Source organism: Linderina pennispora, assembly GCF_002104995.1.
Source record: "Linderina pennispora strain ATCC 12442 chromosome Unknown DL89scaffold_1, whole genome shotgun sequence".
Classification (NCBI taxonomy): Eukaryota; Fungi; Kickxellomycota; class Kickxellomycetes; order Kickxellales; family Kickxellaceae; genus Linderina; species Linderina pennispora.
Window position 1 is genome coordinate 394,435 of NW_024468249.1, and position 21,547 is coordinate 415,981.

Sequence of the window (21,547 nt, forward strand, 5' to 3'; positions counted from 1 at the left end):
GTGCCGCTGTTTATCTGTCGTTGCTGGATATATTCGGCACATCTGTCTGAGTTGCTGTTAAACATGCCCGATTATGCTGAAAGGTTGTATCCTGCTGCAATTGCCCTGAGCAGTCGCAAACATGTGCTGCACGCCTGCTCACAGGAGCACTACGCAGCCAGTCTGGCGGATCGCACACTCGGAGATGAGCTCAGGGGAAACAGCAGATGTTGGAAAGGGACTGGGCAAGGCTAATTCCCAAGTAGCTGGTCTGACAGCATTGACATGTGTAAACGAGCTGCTTTGGTGTGACGGGCGAGGTGGCATGCACCACGCATATGCCCAGTAGGTCGAACAAAAAAGGCTGTCCGTAGTAGCCCACATTGCACCGTTCTGCTCACCCAGCGGTATATCAGCCAACGCAATGAAGAACACAGACCCCTAGCTACTTTGTCCTGAGGGGCTTCCTTATATGTGCGTTCCTGCAAGCTGCAGTCATCAATCGTGGGGATAGGCGTGTTCTACTTGGCACATATCCACCACATACCATCGCGTCTACTCTGACAAACCACAGCCAGCAGTTCCAGCAATGCAGCTATGTGAACACCTTTCATTTATTGGCAAGAAGCAACAACAACAAAGAGGCATCCATGGTGCTTGGCCATACTGGCAACTTGACAAGCAATGCAGGATTGCTTAAGAGACGATGGTCGAAGCGGTGGCAGCCTCGCTACAGAAAAGAAACAGAAAAACGCAGGCAAGAGTTAGCGACAAGATGCACTTGACGACTATCGGCAAGCAAAGCAACGCACACAGCACCCAGAGGTGCTGCGCTCTCCCGGCCAGGAACCAGAGCCCAGGCCGTTGAACGGAGAAGGAGAGCGCCCCATCAGACAGCTCTCCAGTTTGCAAAACCCGCGCAATGTCCACAGCTTCGCTGGCACTAGAAATACACAGGCAATATACAGAGTGGGCGATACTTACTACTTCCAGTTGGGCGGGAGCTGGCCAGCGGTCTTGTAGTAGCGGGCAAGGCGGTGGATACGCGACTCGATGAGAATGAGGCGGTACTTGGCGTCGTTGTCCTTGCGGTTGCGCTCGAGGTGCTTGCGGACGGAGACAGCCTTCTTGATAAGGAAGTACAGGTCCTCGGGGATCTCGGGGGCCAGACCGTTGGCGCGCAGGATGCGGGTGACCTTGGTGCCGGTGATCGGAGCGACCATGGGGACGCCCTGCGAGTCACGCAGGATGACACCGATCTGCGGACGGGTTGATACCCTTGCGAGCGAGCTTGCAGATCTGGTCGCAGACGTCCTCGGGGGTGGCCTTGACCCACGAGGCGGGAGTGCGACGGTAGGGGGTGGCAGAGGAGCTGATACCCTTGCCCGGAGTGTGCATGCGACCCATTTTGACTAGATTTTCTTAACCGCGAAGGAAAATTGAAATGAGGAAAGAAGAGGAGGAATCGGATTCAGGCGATGCACAGGCAGCGCTGGCATAAACCACCCCAGCCAGCGCGCTGAGAAGATGAGAAAAATTTTCACGGACCAATCACAGGTAGCAGTCTTTGAGCTACGACTCTGGCCGAGCCACGAGTCACTGTCCCGAGTTCCTGATCTGTTCTAGGTTGCTAGGATGAGCTGAAGCCAGTTCGCTGCAAGGATGAAATATTTTTGGAGGCGAAGAGCTATGCTGGACTATTGATGAATTTACTGAGAGTTGTGTCTTAGGCGTTGGCGTTCTGAGCGGACTTCTTGCTTTTGTTAAAGTACTCCTTGACGCTGTCACCACCGAACACCATGCACACGGTGAGGTAGACGCTCAGGCCAATTCTCGGGGTAACGCCGCGGTAGAATCCGAGGAAGCCGTTCTTCTGGTAGATGTAGCGGGCAGTCGACACCAGGTTCAGCTTCTCGGGGCGGTCGGCGGCCTTTGTCTGCGACTGCATCTCAACGCGAATGACTTCGATCGGCTGGTTCCAGCACGCCAGGGCACCACCGATGGCCGACGACGCCAGGCGCTCGCTGGTCGACAGCTTGCGAGTCTTGTCCTTGCCGCGGAAGATGGACTCGGTGACACGCGAAATACCAAAGCGCGAGCCCCAATTTGTCATCTGGCGCAAGGCCACGGCCGACACTCCGCGGTTGAGCCCGCGGATGCCCTCGCGCTGGAACACGTCGTATGCGATGCGCCAGGTGGACGCACTGGCGTCAGGCGACTTGTGGCGGGTGACCTCGACAGTCTTCATGAAGGTGCAGAAGCCCATGGTGGTGTATGCCTGGGCGACACCCCCGGCGACACCGCCAAAGAGTCCAGCCCAGCTCGACGAGAAGCCGGCGACGCGCGCGCGGTAGTCAACCTCCGACGACGTGAAGAGCAGGACGCCGCCCTTGGTGGAAGCTTCGATCCACGCCCACTATATACCGGTGCAGCACAAAAATACATATAAACTGCGAGCAGTTAGCAAAAAGGAAATCGCGTGTTGGATCGGCGGCGTCTAAATATCCCGCTCGGTCTCCCCGGGTCATCCTTAGACCACAACACAAGCTCGAAAACTTACCGGAATCAGGCCCTGGTAGAAGCCGGAAATGCCGCCGCGGGCGTAGGTCCTTTTCAACGCAGTGGCAATGCTGTCGCCGCGGTTAGCTACAGGAAAGACCGAGAAATCAGTGCAGATGCTCGCGGAGACACCGGGTACAAGGACCTGCATCATGTGTGAGGATTGCTTACGCAGGCTGGCATGCGTACCTGCGAGGGAACAAGGAGGCGATGCTGACGGAGGTAGAGTATGCACAGCACGTGAATTGCTGTTGAAACGCCCCGCCCGCAACCCTTCAGCCCTGTACAAGCCTAGCCCACAAACCATGCGAGGAACCTACCTGCCATGTGTGTCTTGACGACCTCAAACGGCTGGCCCAGGGTCGACACCTCAAAGGTCTGGATGGCAGCACCCAGAGCAATATTGCTCCACGACAGAGCCTTCTTCTCGATGTGCCCAACGACTGGAATGGGCTGTACTGTCTCGATAGCGTTCGCCATGTCTGTTGCGTGTGATGTGTGATGTGTGTGGATGAAGGAGAAAAGAGCTGTGGAAATTATATTGCTAGCAGTAGTAGCGACAAAGGAGAGAAAAGGAAATGGTGCGAGTGGCTCCTGCGAGGGTGGGCTCACGTCCGACCCCTTTTAAACGTTGCAGACATGCAGCCAGCAAAAGGGCCATTGTTGGTGACATTGGCCTGTCTTGACACAGGAGACGCCGAGCAGTCGCCACCCGAGCCTCCTGTTTGGCTGGGTGGGGGCGGCAGGCAGTGTGGGAAGTGGAGGGTATGACTCGCCACTGGGCTTGGTTTTTCCACAGCACCTTTCTCTGCATAGCCGCCCGTGTCGTGGGTTGTGACTGCGACTTGTGTTCTGCTAGCCGACGAGTGACGGCGATCGCTTCAGCGCTCCCAAAAACAGGAGAGGAGGGATGGGCTGTGAGCCAAGGCGGGGGCAAAAAATCCCATGCTGCTCACGCGCGGATAATTAAAAAAAGAGCGTCCTGGGCGGGCCGGGTTGCAAACTGGCTCGCACGACCCGCGGCCGCGCAAAAAGAGACACCCTGGCCGTGTGCCGCCTTCTAAAAATGCGCTTTTGCGTGCTCGTGCAAAGGAACCAGGCGACCCGGGGTTTCTGGTCTGGAAAGCCAATGAGAAACCTACACTTTCCCGGCCTTTGCTTAGTCCTAGCGCTGCCCTCGCTCTTGGCCCCACGGAGTACATTTGGCGGCGGAAACCAAAAATAAGAACAGCCTATATACTCCAGCTTCAGTGTGATCGTCTCTGTTGTTGTTTAGACGCGGCCACCGATGGACCAATCGCATTTGGACACTCTGGCGGTTTCCAGTGCAGCCGGCCATAGGCGCCACCGACAGCTGACCCGTGGTTGCGCGGAGCCGCTCTACCTGCTGGCGCCAGAGAGCTCCTGGATCTGCTCGCGGAAGGCCCTTTTGATCTCCTTGATGTCCGCCTGCAGCTCCATGACCTCCTCGGTCTTCTCGCCCAGCATCTCCAGCGCCGTCTCGTGGCGCCGCTTGAGCTCAGCCAGCTCCTTGGCCAGCGAGCCCTGCTGCTCGGCGTCCTTGCGTATGCCCTCCAGCTCCATGGTGGCGGTGACCAGGTCCTGCGAGTACTCGTGCTTCTGGCGCAGCGCCGTCTGCAGCTGGGCCTTCAGCGACGTGACCTGTGCCCCAAGCTTCTTGGTTGCTGCATGGGCAGCCAGGTCGGCGTGCTGGCTGTGCGGCTGCTGCAGTGGCGACATGGCCTCGGTGCCACTGCCACGCCGCGTGCGGCTGTTGGTCGACGAGACTGAGCTGTTGGACAGGTTGCGCGTGTGGCTGAACCGGTCATTGGCGGCTGACGAGTACCCGCTGCCCGTGGGAGCTGCAGCCGACATGAACTCGCGAGGCAGCGCTGGCACTGGAGTCACGGGCTCTCCATCATCAGCAGCAACCATGCCGCCCGCTGGCGACAAGCCCACCGGCGACATGCTGTGGACACGCAGGGCTGCGAGCCGCGCGCTATACGACTCGTTTGCGCTCTCGAGCTTGGCGCTGAGCTGCCGGTTCGTCTCGTGAAGGCTGTCGAGCTGCTGCCTAATATCCGCGCGGATCTTCGCCTCAGTCTGCAGCTGGATTTTGAGCTGATCGGCCTCGGCACGCACCTCTGCACACAGCCTCGTCTCTTGGTCAAGCGACTGCCTTATCTCATCGGCCTCAACCGCCTTCGCATCGATCTGCGCCTGAAGCTTATCGGCCGATCGGGCAGCTGCACGCGTCTGCGCTGCCCACTCGCGCTCCTTGGCCGCCCACTGGTGACGCTGCTCGGTCTGCCGCATCTGCAGGTCCTCGATTTGCTGCAGCAGCGGCAGGGTGTGCTCCTGGATGCTGGCTGTCTCGTCGCTGCTCTTGGATTCGGCTCCGCGCAGCTGTGCCTGCAGGGTGCGGATCTGTGCCAGCGACGACACTTCACGGTCGCGCGCGTCCTCTTCAACCACCAGCAGCCGCTGCTGCAGCTCCTCGACCTGCATTTGCAACCGGTGCTGCGTGGATTCGGCATCGGTTCTGATCTTGGCTGCCTGCTGCTCGACCTGCCGCCGAACCGACTCCTCACGGCCCTTCTTATCTTCTTCCTGCGATCCTCTGGCGCTATCGACCTCTTTCCGCAGCCTAGCAATCTCGGCCTCAGCCTTTTCGAGTTTGCCTGCCAGCACCTTCCGCTCATCCATGACGCTCTTCAGTTCACGCTCCATTGTCTTGCGCTGCGTGCCAAGCTCATAGATCTTTGTGTTTAGAGATTTGATATTGTCGACCGTCGTGCGGTCAACCTGCGACGCCTTCTTCAGCTTCCCGTTCAGTTCTTCGCTTTTGGCATTTGCTGCATCAATCTTCTTTTGCAGTAGCCCTGTGGCCTTGTCGTGCTGCTTGGCGTCGGCCCGCAGCTTCTTGATCGTGTTTGATAGACGCAGCTCTTTGGCCGACCATGACTGACCCTCGAGCAGCAATGCCTCGACCTTCTTATTGCGCTCCTCGATCAGTACTCGCATCTCGGCGGGCTGGTCCGGAATCGGCGCTGTGCGTAGCCGCTTCAGCTCTGCCTGGATATACGGGTTCTCGACCTTGGAATCTGCAGGAGCATCAGCAAGATCGGCATTTGATGCTACATCGCTGTCATGTGTTGAAGCCGGCTCAGACGCGTCTGGTACTTGCGACCCATTCTGGCTACTGGTAGCAGTGGCCGGTGCGTGCTCATGCCGATCCGAGCTGGTTCGTGGGCTGGCTACCGTCGACTCCTCAACAGCTTGTGGTTCCTGTGTGCCTGTGGCCTTTCGCTCAAACTCATTACCACCCACATCCCTATCCACTGACTTGCCATTTGTTTGTTGCCCGTCGTCCGCTGCAATCCCAAACGCGTCAAAGAGATCTGCGTCCAGCTCCTCCGCACCTGGCTGTGGCTCACTTTTACTCTGCTTTGCCGCAACAGCAGGCTCTACCGCCGAGTTCTTCTGCTCGCTCGCGTTAACTGGCCTCGGTGTCGCGCTCCTTGAACCGCCGCCGCTTGCATTGCTCATACGGGATTGTGGCCGGGGCGAGTCAAGTGGGCTAGCACCGGTTGCGTTCTTGCGCTCAACCTGTCTTCCTGCGTGCGTCTGTCGACTGCCTACGTACCCGCCGCGTGCCCCGCGCCCGCGCCCAGCAACCGGCCGTATCTGCCCGGCTTCGCTGGCTGGAATTTCAAGGTACTTGTCTAGCTGTGTCTCCATTTGGTTGATTGCGTTTTTGAACATGTTGCCCCACCCGCTTGAATTCGCCTGCTTGCTGCTCGGCGCCGACGAATTGCTTCTGGCCGCGCTGGCCGGCTGCTTGCCTGCACCCACGGGTCCTCCTCCAAAGAAGCTGTTCATTATTGTCTAATAGAAGGTGTGAGAAAAGGTATAAAGTGACAGCAGCCGGAGTAGAGAAAGGCTTTATGAACTTTTAATCGAGTTTGTAGGACAGCTGCACTCACACAATCGCACATGTACTACTGCCCAATCGCAGACCACGAGATCTGTGGAATGCGATTGACCACCATCGACAGCCAGCGACGTGGTTTTTGTGGGCTCTGCTGAACGCCGATATACAGCCAGGCATTACATACTTTTGTCTTTTGTGGGCTCATGTATATATGCAGATCCGCTGTCTGTTGCATTGCTGGAAAATGCATGTACATAGTAATTCAGATGTAGATGTGTGCCCATGCAACTCCCCAAGGTAATTTTCGTTTGTAACCAAGCTAAGATACTTCAGAACCTTGCAATATAACAACCTTGAAAATGAAGTGATAAGGCCAGTGTGTTTATTGCTGGAAGATAGGAATAAAAGAAAACAGGAACGAAAGAGAGAGAGAGAGAGAGAGAGAGAGAGATCCTGATCGGTCAAGCAAGATGCTGCCTTGTGCTATCGATTATATGATAGACCAGCGAGTTTCAGAAGTGAGAGATGAGGGTAGAGTTGTGCAAAGGTGGTTTCGATATGACTTTGTATTTCCTGATGGAAAGAGACTGGAACCTGAACCTCCTGAAGCGATGGAAAAGCACCAATGAATTCGAAGCCGATCTGGTCCATATCATCCGCATTGTACTTGAAGACACCTGCAAAAGCCCTCACCGTTCGCATGTATGTACTGAAGGAGCGACAGGATGGGAAATGTGGTGTGGTATCTGGAAACCCATTTGCCTGATCCAACTCATCATCTCGAGCGATAGACTGCAAACAAAAATATTCCAAAAGTGGAAGCTGAGACATCAGGCGGTTGAGTGAGCCACAGGTAATAAATGTGTACAGCTCCAAATGCCTGAGGTTGGTCCACCGGACAGAGTCAATAAAAAGATTAAAAGGGAGTTTGGATCTAAACTTGGCAGACGTAGCCACTGAAGCCTGGCTTAACATGGATTGGGTGTAGGTGTTGTACTTTTCCTCCGTAACTTCCTGCGCAAAGTTATCTAGTAGAGCAATATCTACCGATTTGCAATTCAGTAGATGTGTAGCGATGCCGCGAAGCGCATCGAGCCAGCCACTGAGTTCAACAGACTCGAGGGCAGGGCACAAGCATGAACTATCAAATGTGGGAACAAGTGATGGTAGATTCTGGAGTCGCAAATTCTTCAGTTTCGGAGCATAAACCCCTTTTGTTCCAGCTACAGGCGGGAGTATCATGCCGTCATCAGAAGCGGGCTCAAACTCCGCATAACTAAGGTCAGTAAAGCTGACCTCAAGTGTATTTAGCTCAGGGAATATCAGCGAGCTCCTGGAGTCTGGATCGGTAAAGCTCAATGTAAAATCCAAAGACAAATCCCGTAGAATCAAGACTTTGAGAGCAGGGGGATAGATTCTAGGAAGCTTGCAGTTTTTCCCACCCATGCTAAGCTCAAGATGTGTAAGGCACGCTGAGAAGTACTTTTGTGTGAACTCAACCGGGGTCCCTTCAATACTCAGATGTTCGATTCGGTATAACGCCTGGTTGATCAGAGGAGATATAGGGCATGATGGGAATCCAATCCCACTTGTGTTGAACGATACCGACGATAGTTGGGGTAGATGAGTATAAAGATGTGCCGATTCGGACGTATTCCTTTCAATGTTGAAGTTTTTGGTTCCAGTATCAGCATAAAGAGGACCTTGATAGTCTTTGACAACGAGGTTAGTGACTGACAGCCACTCTGCTTTATCGAATTGCTGTCTGCGTAGTAGCTCAATAAGATCAAAATCGCACAGGTATAGACTAAATCCATACAAGTGAATGTTGGTAACCAAGTGCGAAAAGCCGTTTTCCACTGTCAGGTTGATATTGGAGCAGACATTGAGGTCTGCAATGCTGAGTGGATAATCTCTGCTGTCTTCATCTTTAGTAAAGAGGCCAAGGTATGCGTGCGAGTATAGATACGGTAGCAATATTCTTCTCCATCGGCTGCAGACCTGGGCCGGAGAAGGGTCTACCGGGTGGATACATGTATACAAGATATCACAGGCAAATGAGCCGCTAATCAAGTGTAATAGTATCCTCCTCAAGACCGTATCGGAAATATCGTTAACGGTGGCCATTCCTGAGAAAACTGTGGAATTGCGAGAAGAGTAGAGATGAGAAAGAGCTGTTCTGCCCCCACCTGCCATTCGCCACATGATGCATATTTGGGCAACTATGCCGATCCTCTTGATGTCGCCTCCCTAATCCTACACACAACAATGCGCGATGATGGATCTGTATATCGCATTGGTGAATAACCGCAGGCATCCACGTAGTCATGTACACAGGCATTCGGCTATGTAGTATTTATTCAAAACTGGGCTCACTCTGTAATGGCATGATGATGCATGCATGCGAGGCATCTTACTTCTTGGCCAGAATGACTGAGTGCTGGCCACCAGCAGCGATCTTGATAAGCGTCTTGCCCTCAATCTTCTGGCCTGCAAGACGTGTCGGCAGCGCAACATCCTCCTCCTCACCATTGCCCAGCTGCAGCATCTCACCGTAGCCCCAGGTATACGCAGAGCCATCCTCAGCCAGAGCGATATTGTGGTTCGATCCGCACACGAAATCGACAATCTTGGGCAGGCCCTCGATCAACGTCGGCTTCGAGATGGCCTTCTTGTGCGAGGACTCGCCACCCTCGGCGGGCTTCTTGTCCGCATCGAGCGTGTCGAAGGGAAGGCCGGTCTGGTGGGAGTCAGAACGGCCAAAGGCATACAGCTTGCCGTCCTTGGACAGCGCAATGGAGTGGTGCTCGCCGCCCGAGATCTTGACGACCTCCACGCCCTCGAGGGCAGTGATCCTGGTCGGCTCGTGGACGACCTCATCGTTGCCGCCATCCTCGGGGCGCAGGCCCAGCTGGTGGAAGTTGTTCAGACCCCAGGCTAGAACCTCGCCGGTCTTGGTGATGGCGAAGCTGTGGTACGAGCCGGAGCCGATGTGGGCAACGTCCAGGATGCGCAGGCGCTCGGGGATCAGACCGTGCTTGCGGCGGCGCTCGATGACCAGGCGGCCGAGCTGGCCCTGTTGGCCGTAGCCCCAGGCGTAGACCTTGCCGCTGGCAGCCAGGCCGATGGCGTGGTCGACGCCAGCACACAGATCGATGATCGGCTCGCGGAACTCATTGATCACCATTGGCAGGCCCTGGATCTCGACGCCCTCGTTGAAGCCCATGATGCCCTCTGCGCTGCGGAACGTGCCCCACGAGTACACGTGGCCGTCGTCCGACAGCGCAAACGACGCCGAGTCGCTGCACGCAACCTTGGCAATCCCCACATTATCCAGGCCCTCGACGCGCGCGGCCGTGTACTCATCGCCGCCGCGACCCAGGGCCTTCTGGTCGTTGCATCCCCACGACCACAGCTTGCCGTCGGCAGCAACTGCGATGGTGTGCAGGCCACCCGATACTATGTCGACGATCTGCTGCTCTTCAATCGCTGTCACCGGGAACGGCTTCTTGCGCTCAATCATGTCGTCACCCAGACCCAGCTGGCCACAGTCGCCGTTGCCAAACACAAACACTGTGCCGGGCACAGTGGACCGTGTGGCCAGCGCATGCACAGGCGCGGTGCGCGGCTTCAGGAACTGCATGGGCTCAGGGAGCTTCGGCTCGGCGGGAGCAGCAGCAACAGGCACGGCAGGTGCGGCAGGTTTGGGAGTAGCACGCTTCTTTGCAGGGGCCTTCTTAGCCGGGGCCTTCTTTGCAGGGGCCTTCTTTGCAGGAGCCTTCTTAGCCGGACTAGCCTTCTTAGCCGGACCAGCCTTCTTAGCTGGAGCAGCCTTCTTCGCAGCAGGCGGTGTGGTCTTCTTCGTAGTGGCGTTCCTCGCAGGAATGACGCGTGTTTTGACCGGGGCCTTGACCTCGACGGTCAGCACCTTGCTCTTCTTTGCCGCGGAGCCGTTGGTGGCGACGGGGGCCGTGTCTGATTTACGTGCTCCTATATTGCAGATGCAGGGGGTAAGCGTGATGCAGCCTGGTTTTGTCAAAAACATGAATCATGGCCTGCTTTATCGCCCATTTCTGAACACTCAGGGTGCCTATATAGTGGTTACGGCAGCTTGCTCCGGCCTTCAGTATGCCTAAAATCCTAAGCACCCCCTGAAAATACCGAGCCCAGGAGAAGCTTATCTGAACCGCCCAGCGGCGACATGTTTACTCCCCATCGATAGCTCCGACCGACGCGTCTGGCCAGGACAACTTACTCTTGCCAGGCATGGTTTTCTTTTTGTATGTTGCTGGTTGTGGAGAGGGGACAGAAAGGACGAGGAGGGAAATTTGAGAGGAGAGAAAGTATAAACAGCTGAGACGCGTGGAAAAAAGAGTGGTGGGCTGCCAGCGAGAGGCAGATGCCACCCGGTTTTCAAGCAAATTTTTATGTGGCCGGATAGGGGCGCTATTGGGCTTGTTGGGCTAACACGAGAAAAATTATGATTTCTTGCCCTGGACCTCGTATCTCTTGCCGCGGAAGCCGTAGATGCCCCAGTTGGCAATGGCCCACTCGCGCAGGTTGCGGATGCCAAAGTCGCGCTTGAGGCTGGCAAAGGGGTTCGGCTGGGGCTGCAGCAGCCAGTCCATCTTGCCGGCAAAGTCGTCCTCCAGCGCCTTGACGTCGCTCAGCATGTCCTTCTCGTGGAAGCCGGTGGCAAACACGGCGCACTTTGTCTCGAGCAGCTTCTCGACGGTGGGACGCCAGCCGTCGCGGCCGCGCGGGTGGGCGATACCGGGGCTGAACATGAAGAAGATGTCGGTGTACGGATCGAAGGGGGCAAAGTTCCAGATGGCGTCGTGGAAGTAGCCCTTGTGGTACTTGAGCGCCAGACGCGACGACACGGCAATGGTCGAGCGCGTCTCGTCGGGCGACGGAATGCACTCTGGACCGACAAAGTAGATGTTGATCGGGCTGTGCGGCAGCAGATACGACAGCTGCAGATACAGGTGCGGCGGCAGCATGGCCTCGGCGCGCGCGCCTAGCACAAACACGCGCAGCGGCGTGACCTGCATCTCCAGCTCCTTCTCGCTGCGTGCCAGCTCGTGCTCCTTGATCGTCGTCCGCAGCGCCGTCAGCGACTTCAGGCCCTCGGGCGTCAGCCCCGCGCCCAGCGCAAACGGGCTGTACTGGTGCAGCACCGCGCCCATCGTGATCGGGTACGTTAGCACCTTGCTCACGTGCCGCATTGACCGGTCCGACTCCACGTTTGTGAACGACCGCGTGTACAGGAACGTGTCCCAGTCGCTCAGATTCACCACCACCTCCGGCAGCTGCGCCGACGGGAACTCGAACTCCCGCAGCGTGCGTCCCGACCGCAGATCGTGCTCGTCCTCGTTCGCCTCCCGCAGGTACCCGCAGTGCTCTGCATGGTGCTGCTTGTCGCTGACCCAGTGCGTCTCGCTACAGTGTGTCGGATACCCGCAGTCGGGGCACTCGAACATGGGCTCGCGTGTCGCTGCCGTGCCGCTGCTCGACGTCTCGCTGACACACGTCGGGCAGCTGCCGTGCTCCTGGATCAGCAAGCCCTTCTCGCGCATCTCCTTGATTGGCGACTTGGATAGTGGGTGAAACAGATCGTCACTCTTCACCAGCAGCCGTTGCTGCCCCGATCCCCCGCTCACCCCGCCGTCGCCTTTCGGCGAGGGTGCAAATAGTGATTTGAGCGAAATGAACCTCCGTGCCGAGGCGGCCCGGCTCACGCCTGCGAATCTGGGTGCCGCTGTTGCTGTCCGTAGCAGTGTCTGGCTGTACATTGCTCTCTAGGGCGAACTTGTTAGAATTGATATGGGGGGGTTGAATTTGCAGAGAAGTACGAGTGGGCGACGGGCCTGCTTAGCGCCTGCGCTGCCCATTCTCCGCATGAAATCAGCTCCACTGTCAGCAAAGCCGCTGCTTCTTGATCAGGATACTGTGATCTGATCTTCTGATTGCACCCTTTTCGAGTTTTTTTTTTTTTTCAAATCTGCGCTTTCTCGCTAGTGCATTAAAACTATCCACCGAACCGCGCTAAAGTGTAGAGTCTCTCTCTCTCCGTACCTTGTCGTTCGTTGAAAAACTTAATAGCTCCGACACCCCGGTTAAACCTTGCGTTAAGTAAGCCGAATAAATGTACGCTTGTGGATTCAACGCTGAATGGATGCGCGCGCCGGACTCTCGCTGGATCGATGGATACGCAATGCGACGCAAAACGCCGCCCTGAGCATTTCACTGAATCACCCCCAATCATTCCGAATTTGTGTAGTCTAAAATGCGTTATATTGCCGCCTACCTTCTGCTCCAGCTCGCTGAGACCACCCCGTCCGCTGAGGGCATCGAGAGCATCCTCTCGTCCGTTGGCATTGACGCCGACAGCGAGCGCATTTCCAAGCTCCTCGCCGAGCTTGAGGGCAAGGACATTGCCGAGCTCATCGCTGAGGGTTCGTCCAAGCTCGCTTCGGTCCCCTCGGGTGGTGCCGCCCCTGCTGGTGGTGCCGCTGCCGCCGGCGGTGCCGCCGAGGCTGCCGTGGAGGAGAAGCCCGCTGAGGAGGAGGAGGAGTCCGACGACGACATGGGCTTCGGTCTGTTCGACTAAGCAACCCATTCCCGCGTTGTTTCCACGTAGAACCCCTCGCCTCTAGGCTTCCCTTAGTGCCTTTTCTGGTGTTGTAGACCAAAAATACAATTTTGAATTGCTGCACTAACCAAACCGAGCACGCAGTAAACCTGATGGTGACATTCGCAAACAATCGGCCCCCAGGGTCGGATGTGCTGTGCAGAATAGCGCTGGTGTGGCGTGTGCGTGTAGAAACTTGCGCACTAATAGATATGTATGTATAGCTCCCATGTTCATTTGCCACCCACCCAGAGGTTGATCCGACATCGTTTCGGGTTCCTCGTCGCCCCCGCCCAACCGACCAATGCACATAGGCAGGCGGGGCAAATCGTGAAACGCAGCATCATCGTGCTGCATGCTGTGTGGTCCAACCACCAGATTAAAAGATAATTTCTGCGAGTGCTGTTACCCGGCGCCGTGCCCGTTTGGCCAACACTTTCAACGTCCTTTGCTGTCTGCTGCCTGCTCATTTTCTTTTCTCTCACCACACTTTTCATTTATATCCTGCCCTTGATATCTTTTGTATTTCTACACCACCTTCTCTCCGGTAATGAAGTTTGGCAAGACAATCGAAACCAGCGCCAAGGAGCTGCCCGAGGACTGGCAGCCGTACATTATCCAGTACAAGCTGCTGAAGAAAAACATCAAGCGCATCGTGAACGAGCTCGACGACACCTTCCGCCTGCTCAACCTCGATGCCTCGGCCATATCCGACGACGCGATTCTTTTGGACTCCGAGTCTGTGCATAGCGGCGCCGCCAGCATCATGTCCCAGGAGACCACTGACCAGGCCGATAGCGCCTTGTCTGGGCCCGTGTCTGCTGCTGACACTGCGGGCAAGATCGAGTATCTCATTGAGAGTAAGTAATGGCTAGAATTTTTGGCCCCTGGGGTTCTAAGGCCCTCGCCTCCACAATTTTTTGTCACGGATACAACTGTTTGGAATCCCAACCATTGGGTCCCAACCCACTCTTGCCTCCGTCCTCCACCCCCTTTTCTGCTCTCCACACCAGCGATCGCGTACGTAAGATAGGGAGAGGCAACGGAACTGGAACAATAGCCATGCTCCCTCCGCATTGAATTCCTATTTTCCAGGTTGCTTAAGAAATGGGGGGGGGAGCGTGACATGCGCGAGAACAGGTTGATCTGTCTGCTGCATCTCTTTTTTCGCTCCCACACTTGCATGCATCATGCACCCACTGCCCGGATGACCCGTATTCCAGGTCACGCTGATGCCCATGCAGCATGCTTCTAACCGGACATCTCCCTTTTGTACATAGAAGACGAGGACGGCGTTGTGCATCCGGTCATCACAGTCAAGTTGCGCAGCCACCCGGTGTCGCCGCCTATCGACCCAATCGTGGAGCTGAACGACGATGGATCGGCGCCCCTCGACGAACTGTCTCTGCCGCCAACCACACCCACGCTGGCGCAGCAAATCAGCCTCCCGGAAGCCGCCATCGTGCCCCCCACCAGCAACACCCCGCACGTTGCCGGGAACGTCGTACAGATTGAGACAAAGCAGGACGGCAACGTGACGGAAACGCAGGTGACGGTGCGGCTGCAAACCGACCAGGCGTTTTTCGACCAGCTGATTGACTACATCGAGCGGACGCGGGCGTTCGAGAAAGACTACACGCACCAGTACAACACGAATGTGCAGACGCTGGGCGTCGATTTAACTGCGGTCACGTCGCCGTTCAAGCATGATTTCGAGATCTGGCGCGAGATCTTCCGGCTCTACATGGATGCGGATATCTGGAGCCATACTGAGGGAGACTTCCGGCCGACGAATTCGGCACATGAGGGCCAGGAGCGGTTTACCGCCTTTACACGGCATATCGAAAAGCTCGGTCTGCCACGCAAGTTCCGCGACAAGCTGTCGGGCAAGCTGCTGGTCAGCTTCTACAAGCTGAACACGGAGCTCATTTACATGAAGCTGCTGCAGGAGATGAACGAGGCGGCCACGCGGAAAATCATCAAGAAGCACGATAAGCGCACACACCTGGTGGCGAAGACCCAGTTCCCGCAGTTCGTCGCCATCGACACCACCACGCTGACCAAGGCGCTCATCTTCACTATCCACAATGACCTGGTCGGTATTGTGCCGCAGATCGACGACTATCTATGTCCAATGTGCCTGAACGTCGCCTGGCGTCCGCTGCGTCTCGAGTGCAACCACGTTTTCTGCTCGCGCTGCGTGGTCAAGGCATCGCGCCGCCGCATGTTCAACTGTCCCGTGTGCCGCGCAAAGGGTGCGATTTACAGGGCAGGCGTGGACAACGTCGACCAGGCACTGCTGAACTTTTTGAAACTCTACTTCCCAAAGGAAATCAAAGAGAAGCAGGCCGATATCCAGCAGGAGATTTCTGAGGAGGAGGTTGGAATCATCACGGCTGCACAGTCCAGACACAAGCCGTGTATCATCATGTAGAAAGAAATACGCAATAAATAATTGACTCTGCGCCGGGCTTTGCTGAATGCCAGTTGATTGCAGACTCTGTTATCGAGAAAGCGCACACAGCGGCGTACGACAGCACTGGCATGACATCCTGCCTCATTGCCACTACTAGTCCACCTCGCTCCGCCATGTTGCCTAAGAAATCAAAATGCATCGCCCATGCATTGGGGAAGAGGTGTGGCAATCTGTTTTGGTCAGGCAATCCTTCCAGGAGCGGCAGCTTTGAATGTCTCCATGCGGCATGCAGCCGTATATTGTCATTTCTCAAATGGCTGTGGCCTTCAATGGTATTTTTGCTGGGATCTTACAAAGCACACCAAGCAACAGAATCTCTCTGAGATCTCCATCCAAGGCATTTTGTGCAAATCGCGGATGGCACCCCAGGCGAGCGTTGTGTTGGCAAAGAGCCTCTGAATGGCCGTCTGAATTGGAAGGAAGCAACAGGACAAATCGGTTGAATATACCTCAAGGGAGTTCAGCTAGGACTATGAGCTATTCGAGCTTTGCTTCCAGGGGCCACTCCTTCGCCGTCGTGTTTCTTCTCTTCTAGCATATATTATTTTTATTATTTGTTTTATCGTCACGTCGCTGTTTGTCATGGCATCAGACCCAACATCGAGCATCCCCGAATGGGAGGTTGGGACCACAAATTTCAAGGTGCGGGCCGGCGTGATGTTCGGATGCTACATATTGTACACACTCTATGTGGTGGTCACCACGGTCATGTTTTACAGGCTATCTCGTGACCCCAACAGCGAGCTGTCGAAGCGGTCTGTGAAGCTCGTTTTCATCCAGATCATCGGATGCTTTATTGTCGGCTCACTTGGGGCCATAGGCACTGCTCTCAATACATGGGCGTGTTTCCCAAAGCTCTGGATGTTCAACATTGGCTTTGTTGTCCTCATATCATCGCTTACTGCCCGCGGAGTCCAGCTCATTGTCGCATCTAATATCCACAGCCTCAGCGGTCAGCTACAGCAGAAGGACAAAGCTATCTCTAAGGCCATGGCCCTTACAATAGGCGAGCAACTAGCGTGGCCGCCGAGTTTCAATTCAAGAAAGGCTGGCCAAGACGGCTACGCTCAAAGAGTGTCTGAATTCTCATGCGATGCAGATGGCCAGACACTGGTAGACATGTTACAGAAACGACTGCAGCGGTACCGTCGACTGGGCCGCTTTGTTACTGATCGTGCGATGATGTGCTATATCGGGATCATGACCTTGGTGGGCATAGGACTCACCGGTCGCCATCCAGATCCTCAACAAGGAGTACTCGATTAGTCCAGTCAGCACCCAGTGCTCGTTCATTTGGGGCTTGCTGCCCGTGTTTGGCATAGTCGCTGTGTTTGTGCTTGTTATCAGCCCGGTGCTGTTGATCAAGATCTGGAGGTTCAAGGATGCCTTTGGTATCCGCAACGACCTGATCATCTGCGTCGTTGCTGGATTCATCTGTATCGTCTTTTCACTTATATGGGAACTAGAAATGCCCACTGTCCGCAAGATATGGTCTGGTCTGTTCTTCATGTGGGCCGCCACTATCCTTGTCCACACGTCCTCAGTTGCCATCCCGCTATACCGGGCGATGCGCCACTCAAAGATCCTCGAGCTCGAAATGATTCATGGCGACAGCTTGGGTACATCAACAATGTTTTTCTTGGGTGCCAAGCTTACTACGGACTCCAAGGTTCCTAGGAAGACGCGCCAAGCTGAATTTAAACAGATTCTCGACGATCCAAGCGCATACAGCAGGTTCCGCGAGTTCGCAGCCACCTGCTTCAGCTCCGAGCTAACGGGCTTTATTGACGAATATCGGCTGCTCAAAGACGCAACTATAGCTGCGCTGGGTTCACAAGATGAGCTGTCGTCTGGGATAAATAGCAGCATCAGAACATTGACGCCGGCGTACATGGACAGTGAGACATTTGCTTCTGCTGAGCATTTGCCGGAGCTACCCCACTTATCGCGCGAAACTGACGGAAAATGCAATGCCATTGGCAGGGTGCCGCTCGATCCCACAGCCAGCCCCATGGTGAGCATACTGGAGGCAGTCCAGGTATATTACCCTAACCTTGATATCGATGAGTCCACAGTATTCCCATCGGCAGCAATGGATATGCTCGTGTCAATCTTTTCAGTATACCTCAACCCACGCTCGCCGATGGGGCTCAATGTTTCTCAGGTCGTGATGAGCCGAGTCCAGGAACATCTTTATCAAGACATCATTCCGTTGACCATCCTGGATGAAATCAAGGAGGAAGTCATGCACATGCTATACGCCGACATATATACGCGCTATTGTCGTTTGTAAAGGACAGCTGCTGGGTATTGGTAGAATGGATACCTTTTGTTTTATTGTCAATGAATATTAGGAATTCTTTGTGACCACTATCATTTTTGACGAAGTCCTATACTTGTGGTCCAATGGGATCACATATTCTTCCCGCCTGCTGCAGTGTTACTTGAACTCAGACTACGGTTTCTGTGCTTAATGGTTTTGGGTTCACCAGTGCACATTTAGCTGCATCACCAGATGGCTTTCACTAACACTCAGCTAAACTAATCCTGCCGATCTGCAGAGCCATTAATACCAGGCCAGAGCTATATATAAACATCTGCCTTTTAGTTGCGCAGAGAAAGTGCTAATGGAATGTCATAGGGTGTGTGCGCAGCCGGATTCTTGCACCATTCTGTAAATTGTATAGACAATGTGCTATTGTTTTTGCTCCACGCTAGGTTCCATGATTGCCAGGCAAAGGGAGCAATACCCTTTTGGAAGTTAAGCCTGTACCCGACCAGATTGCCACTATGCTTCACATGCATTTGCAGTACAATAGCGTTTGAAGATGCCACAGGCTGCATTTAAAATACACTTGCCCGCCAACAGCCCGACTGTATATGCCTTTGTTGGTGTGGTAAACGCCTCCATCTTCCACTCTTTCCCAAGCCTGGTTACTAACTTTTGCTATCTCTACACTGCTGCTACTAAATTAACATATTTCCACACTAGCCTGAACAACATGGACGCATCACAGCTTCCACGCGACCCAAACTGGGAGCCCGGATCAAAGAACTATAAAGCACGGGTCGGTGTCATGTTCACAGCCTACATTGTATATGCGCTGTATGTTATCGTGACAATGGTCCTATTCCACATCCAGTCACGCAATCCCTACAGCGAGCTATCGAAGCGGTCAGTGAAGCTGGTCACCATCCAGGCCGCTGGCTGCTTTATTATTGGCACCCTAGGGCTGGTCAGCACGGCAATAAACCGCTGGGCGTGCTTCTCGAAGCTGTGGATGTTTAATGTTGGTTTTGTTATCGCAGTATCCGCACTCACTGCACGCGCAGTCCAGCTCATTGTTGTGTCCCACATACATATTCTAAACGGTCAACTCATGGACGGCCAGGACATGGTCAGCAAGAGCCTCTACCCACGTTTGGCAGCGAGAATTGCAAACAAATGCACTGCCATTTCACGGTTCTACCAGGTCAACAACACCGAGAGATACGAAAAGTACGAGGCTTTGGCTGACACTCGCCAGGACAACTGTTTGTCGATGCCAAGAATTGCTGAGAACCAGCAGGTGATGGCTGATATCCAAGATCGACTGCAGCGGTACATAAGTATGCAGCACCTGGTCACTGACCGCGCTCTGATATTGTTTATCGGGGCACTCACCTTTATCGTCATCGACATAACCTTGGTCATCAACATCCTCAATACCGACTACTCCATCCGCCCGCTGAGTCTCAACTGCCCATTTGTCTGGGGGCTGGTTCCGGTATTCTGCGTCATTGCACTGTTTGTCGTCGTCATCTGCCCCGCCCTGCTGTTAAAGGTTTGGAGATTGAAAGATGCCTATGGCATCCGCAACGACCTTCTTGTCTGCGACACGGTCGGTGTCCTGTGCATCATTGCTTCGCTGCTGTGGGAGCTTGAGCTCCACAAGATCCGCCAGGCATGGTCCGGTCTGTTCTTTGTGTGGATTGCAGCTATTCTTATCCACACGTCATCGGTGGCAATTCCGCTATATCGAGCCAGCCGCCATTCAAAGCGCGTTGAGAACCAGATGTATTCAGAGAGCACAACAAGCTCAATAGCTTCTAGCTTTTCAGCGCTTGGGCCGCGTCCTAGCATCAGGGCCCTGGGACGAGTTCGTCGGGTAGAGTTTAGGCAGATGATGGACAGCCCCCATGCCTATAGCAAGTTCCGCGAATTCACTGCCACATGCTTCAGCTCCGAGCTCACTGCGTTTGTAGACGAGTACCAGTCGTTGAAAACTGCGACTGTGTTTGCGCTGAACAACCAGCACTGCCAACCAACGACCCTCGAACAGAGCATTGGTAACTTGATGCTCAGCGATGACCAGAGTATCAACCTTGGTCCACCCGAGCATGGTGCTGTCTCTGCCCCTCGTCACGGAGCCAAGGGCGGCCCTCACCGGGTTGCTAAAGCCCAGCCACTCAATCTCAATACCAGTGCCACCATCAGCATTCTTGAGACAGCCAAGGCCGTGTACTCGCATTACGACATCAGCGAGTCCACTTTATTCCCATCGGTTGTGCTGGACAAGCTAGTCACCGTGTTTTCGGTGTACATCAACTCGCAGTCTCCAATGGCGCTCAACCTCCCCAGGCAATGAGGCAGCGGATCCAGGAGCGTCTTGATAACAATGAGATGTCACTCACCATTCTCGACGAAGCCAAGGATGAGGTTCTCCTGATGCTCTATGCAGATGTATATACGCGCTACTGCAGCTGCTAGTAGGCTTGCCTATAGCCATTTCAATGTCAAGGAATTAATTTGCCACCCACCATATAATACCAGGCGAGCTGCTAGCCAGGGCGGAGCCGGCTCGAGCCAGCATCACAAAAATTATGCCACAGTGCTTAGCAAATATCTTGCCTGAGCGGTGTTCTCGTTCTCTTGCCTGCATTTCGCTAGGGAATTACATACTTTTTTATAATGCTTCGTGCGGTTACCAGTCGCATTTCGCAGCGCGCATTCGTGTCACCAGCCGTGCCTTCGGCGTGGGGTCCAACTCAGCCCCCATCGCTTGCGATCCGCCTGATCTCCACCACAGGCGTCGTTGAGGGAGAGCCGAGAAAGCACAAAGACTACTCGCGGTACCCGCGTGCCCGCGCCCGGCGGCCCGACCGGCCTGAGAAGGTGGCCACTGCCGAGCTCATTCAGGAAACAAACGGCTTGAAAGGCGAGAAACTGGTCGAGTCGATCAAGATCACGGACGACGAGATCAACAAGATATACGAGTCGATCATCACGCCTGAGCAGCGGCAGCAGCTGGACAGGCTGTCTATGAAGCATATGTCGCGAGCAGAGTTCCTCGAGTCGCGCAGGAAGAATAGGGAGAATCAGTATCTTCCGGTCGAGGAAGAAAAGGCACCGGAGAAAGCGGTGGAGACGGAAAAGGATGCTGAGAGGACGCCACAGATCGCAACAATCTCCGACTCGTCGATGGAGAATATGGTTTATATTGATACGCGGGCGGTGCGCGAGATGGAGGAGGCAAAGCGCGCAGTAATCACCACAATGGACTCGGCCAGCGTGAGCAAACTGCGCGAAAAGGTGCGTTCAAATGCGCCTACGGAGCGGAGGCTGGAGGAAGAGACCAGCGACAACCTAGACGAAGCTGAGGAGGGCGGCTCCACCGATCTGGTGTCGGAGCTGACCCTGGACGAATTCAATTATGCTATATATGCTAACACGCTGGCGGGCCGGGTCAATGAGGCCACAGAAGCTTTTGAGCTGATGCGTGAAGCCGGTATCAAGCCCGACCAGACGACGTTTGCTAACCTGACGGTCGCGCATGCCAAGGCCGGTGATCTTGAGTCGGCTATATCTATGTTCAAGAGGCTGGAGAGCGAAGGGCTGGAGCCCAATATGCACTCGTACGGCACACTGATCCGCGCATACATGGAGTTCGACCGCGTCGACGATGCATTTAGGGTGTATGAGACA

At 54.9% G+C, this 21,547-nt stretch overlaps 9 protein-coding genes across 9 annotated transcripts; 3 read left to right on the forward strand and 6 right to left on the reverse strand.

Moving 5' to 3' along the window:
* Positions 1 to 570: 570 nt before the first annotated feature.
* Positions 571 to 1,550, reverse strand: DL89DRAFT_2962 (ribosomal protein S15). The gene is made up of 2 exons (XM_040890719.1): positions 964 to 1,550; positions 571 to 709 (listed from the first exon to the last, which is right to left on the reverse strand). The coding sequence occupies exons 1-2, from the start codon at positions 1,200 to 1,202 to the stop codon at positions 676 to 678; spliced, it is 273 nt and encodes a 90-aa protein (XP_040746934.1). The 5' UTR covers positions 1,203 to 1,550; the 3' UTR covers positions 571 to 675.
* On the reverse strand, positions 1,495 to 3,018 carry DL89DRAFT_299114 (mitochondrial DNA replication protein YHM2; the record flags this gene model as incomplete). The annotated part of the gene is made up of 3 exons (XM_040890802.1): positions 1,495 to 2,395; positions 2,540 to 2,625; positions 2,859 to 3,018. The coding sequence occupies 3 exons, from the start codon at positions 3,016 to 3,018 to the stop codon at positions 1,706 to 1,708; spliced, it is 936 nt and encodes a 311-aa protein (XP_040746935.1). The 3' UTR covers positions 1,495 to 1,705.
* Positions 3,019 to 3,829: 811 nt separating this feature from the next.
* On the reverse strand, positions 3,830 to 6,814 carry DL89DRAFT_2951 (uncharacterized protein). Its single transcript, XM_040890598.1, has one exon. It carries the CDS (start codon positions 6,418 to 6,420, stop codon positions 3,919 to 3,921), a length of 2,502 nt encoding a protein of 833 aa, XP_040746936.1. The 5' UTR covers positions 6,421 to 6,814; the 3' UTR covers positions 3,830 to 3,918.
* A 29-nt stretch (positions 6,815 to 6,843) lies between these two features.
* On the reverse strand, positions 6,844 to 8,635 carry DL89DRAFT_263745 (uncharacterized protein). Its single transcript, XM_040885965.1, has one exon. It carries the CDS (start codon positions 8,597 to 8,599, stop codon positions 6,956 to 6,958), a length of 1,644 nt encoding a protein of 547 aa, XP_040746937.1. The 5' UTR covers positions 8,600 to 8,635; the 3' UTR covers positions 6,844 to 6,955.
* A 175-nt stretch (positions 8,636 to 8,810) lies between these two features.
* Positions 8,811 to 10,852, reverse strand: DL89DRAFT_263746 (RCC1/BLIP-II protein). The gene is made up of 2 exons (XM_040885966.1): positions 10,728 to 10,852; positions 8,811 to 10,462 (listed from the first exon to the last, which is right to left on the reverse strand). Exons 1-2 carry the CDS (start codon positions 10,738 to 10,740, stop codon positions 8,886 to 8,888), a joined length of 1,590 nt encoding a protein of 529 aa, XP_040746938.1. The 5' UTR covers positions 10,741 to 10,852; the 3' UTR covers positions 8,811 to 8,885.
* Positions 10,853 to 10,950: 98 nt separating this feature from the next.
* Positions 10,951 to 12,910, reverse strand: DL89DRAFT_276982 (uncharacterized protein; the record flags this gene model as incomplete). The annotated part of the gene is made up of 2 exons (XM_040889410.1): positions 10,951 to 12,259; positions 12,783 to 12,910. 2 exons carry the CDS (start codon positions 12,908 to 12,910, stop codon positions 10,951 to 10,953), a joined length of 1,437 nt encoding a protein of 478 aa, XP_040746939.1.
* A 704-nt stretch (positions 12,911 to 13,614) lies between these two features.
* On the forward strand, positions 13,615 to 15,572 carry DL89DRAFT_263747 (uncharacterized protein). The gene is made up of 2 exons (XM_040885967.1): positions 13,615 to 13,966; positions 14,387 to 15,572. The coding sequence occupies exons 1-2, from the start codon at positions 13,657 to 13,659 to the stop codon at positions 15,538 to 15,540; spliced, it is 1,464 nt and encodes a 487-aa protein (XP_040746940.1). The 5' UTR covers positions 13,615 to 13,656; the 3' UTR covers positions 15,541 to 15,572.
* A 592-nt stretch (positions 15,573 to 16,164) lies between these two features.
* On the forward strand, positions 16,165 to 17,883 carry DL89DRAFT_299119 (uncharacterized protein; the record flags this gene model as incomplete). The annotated part of the gene is made up of 2 exons (XM_040890803.1): positions 16,165 to 16,791; positions 16,823 to 17,883. 2 exons carry the CDS (start codon positions 16,165 to 16,167, stop codon positions 17,873 to 17,875), a joined length of 1,680 nt encoding a protein of 559 aa, XP_040746941.1. The 3' UTR covers positions 17,876 to 17,883.
* A 527-nt stretch (positions 17,884 to 18,410) lies between these two features.
* On the forward strand, positions 18,411 to 20,210 carry DL89DRAFT_253665 (uncharacterized protein; the record flags this gene model as incomplete). The annotated part of the gene is made up of 1 exon (XM_040885198.1): positions 18,411 to 20,210. One exon carries the CDS (start codon positions 18,411 to 18,413, stop codon positions 20,208 to 20,210), a length of 1,800 nt encoding a protein of 599 aa, XP_040746942.1.
* Between the last annotated feature and the right edge of the window lie 1,337 nt (positions 20,211 to 21,547).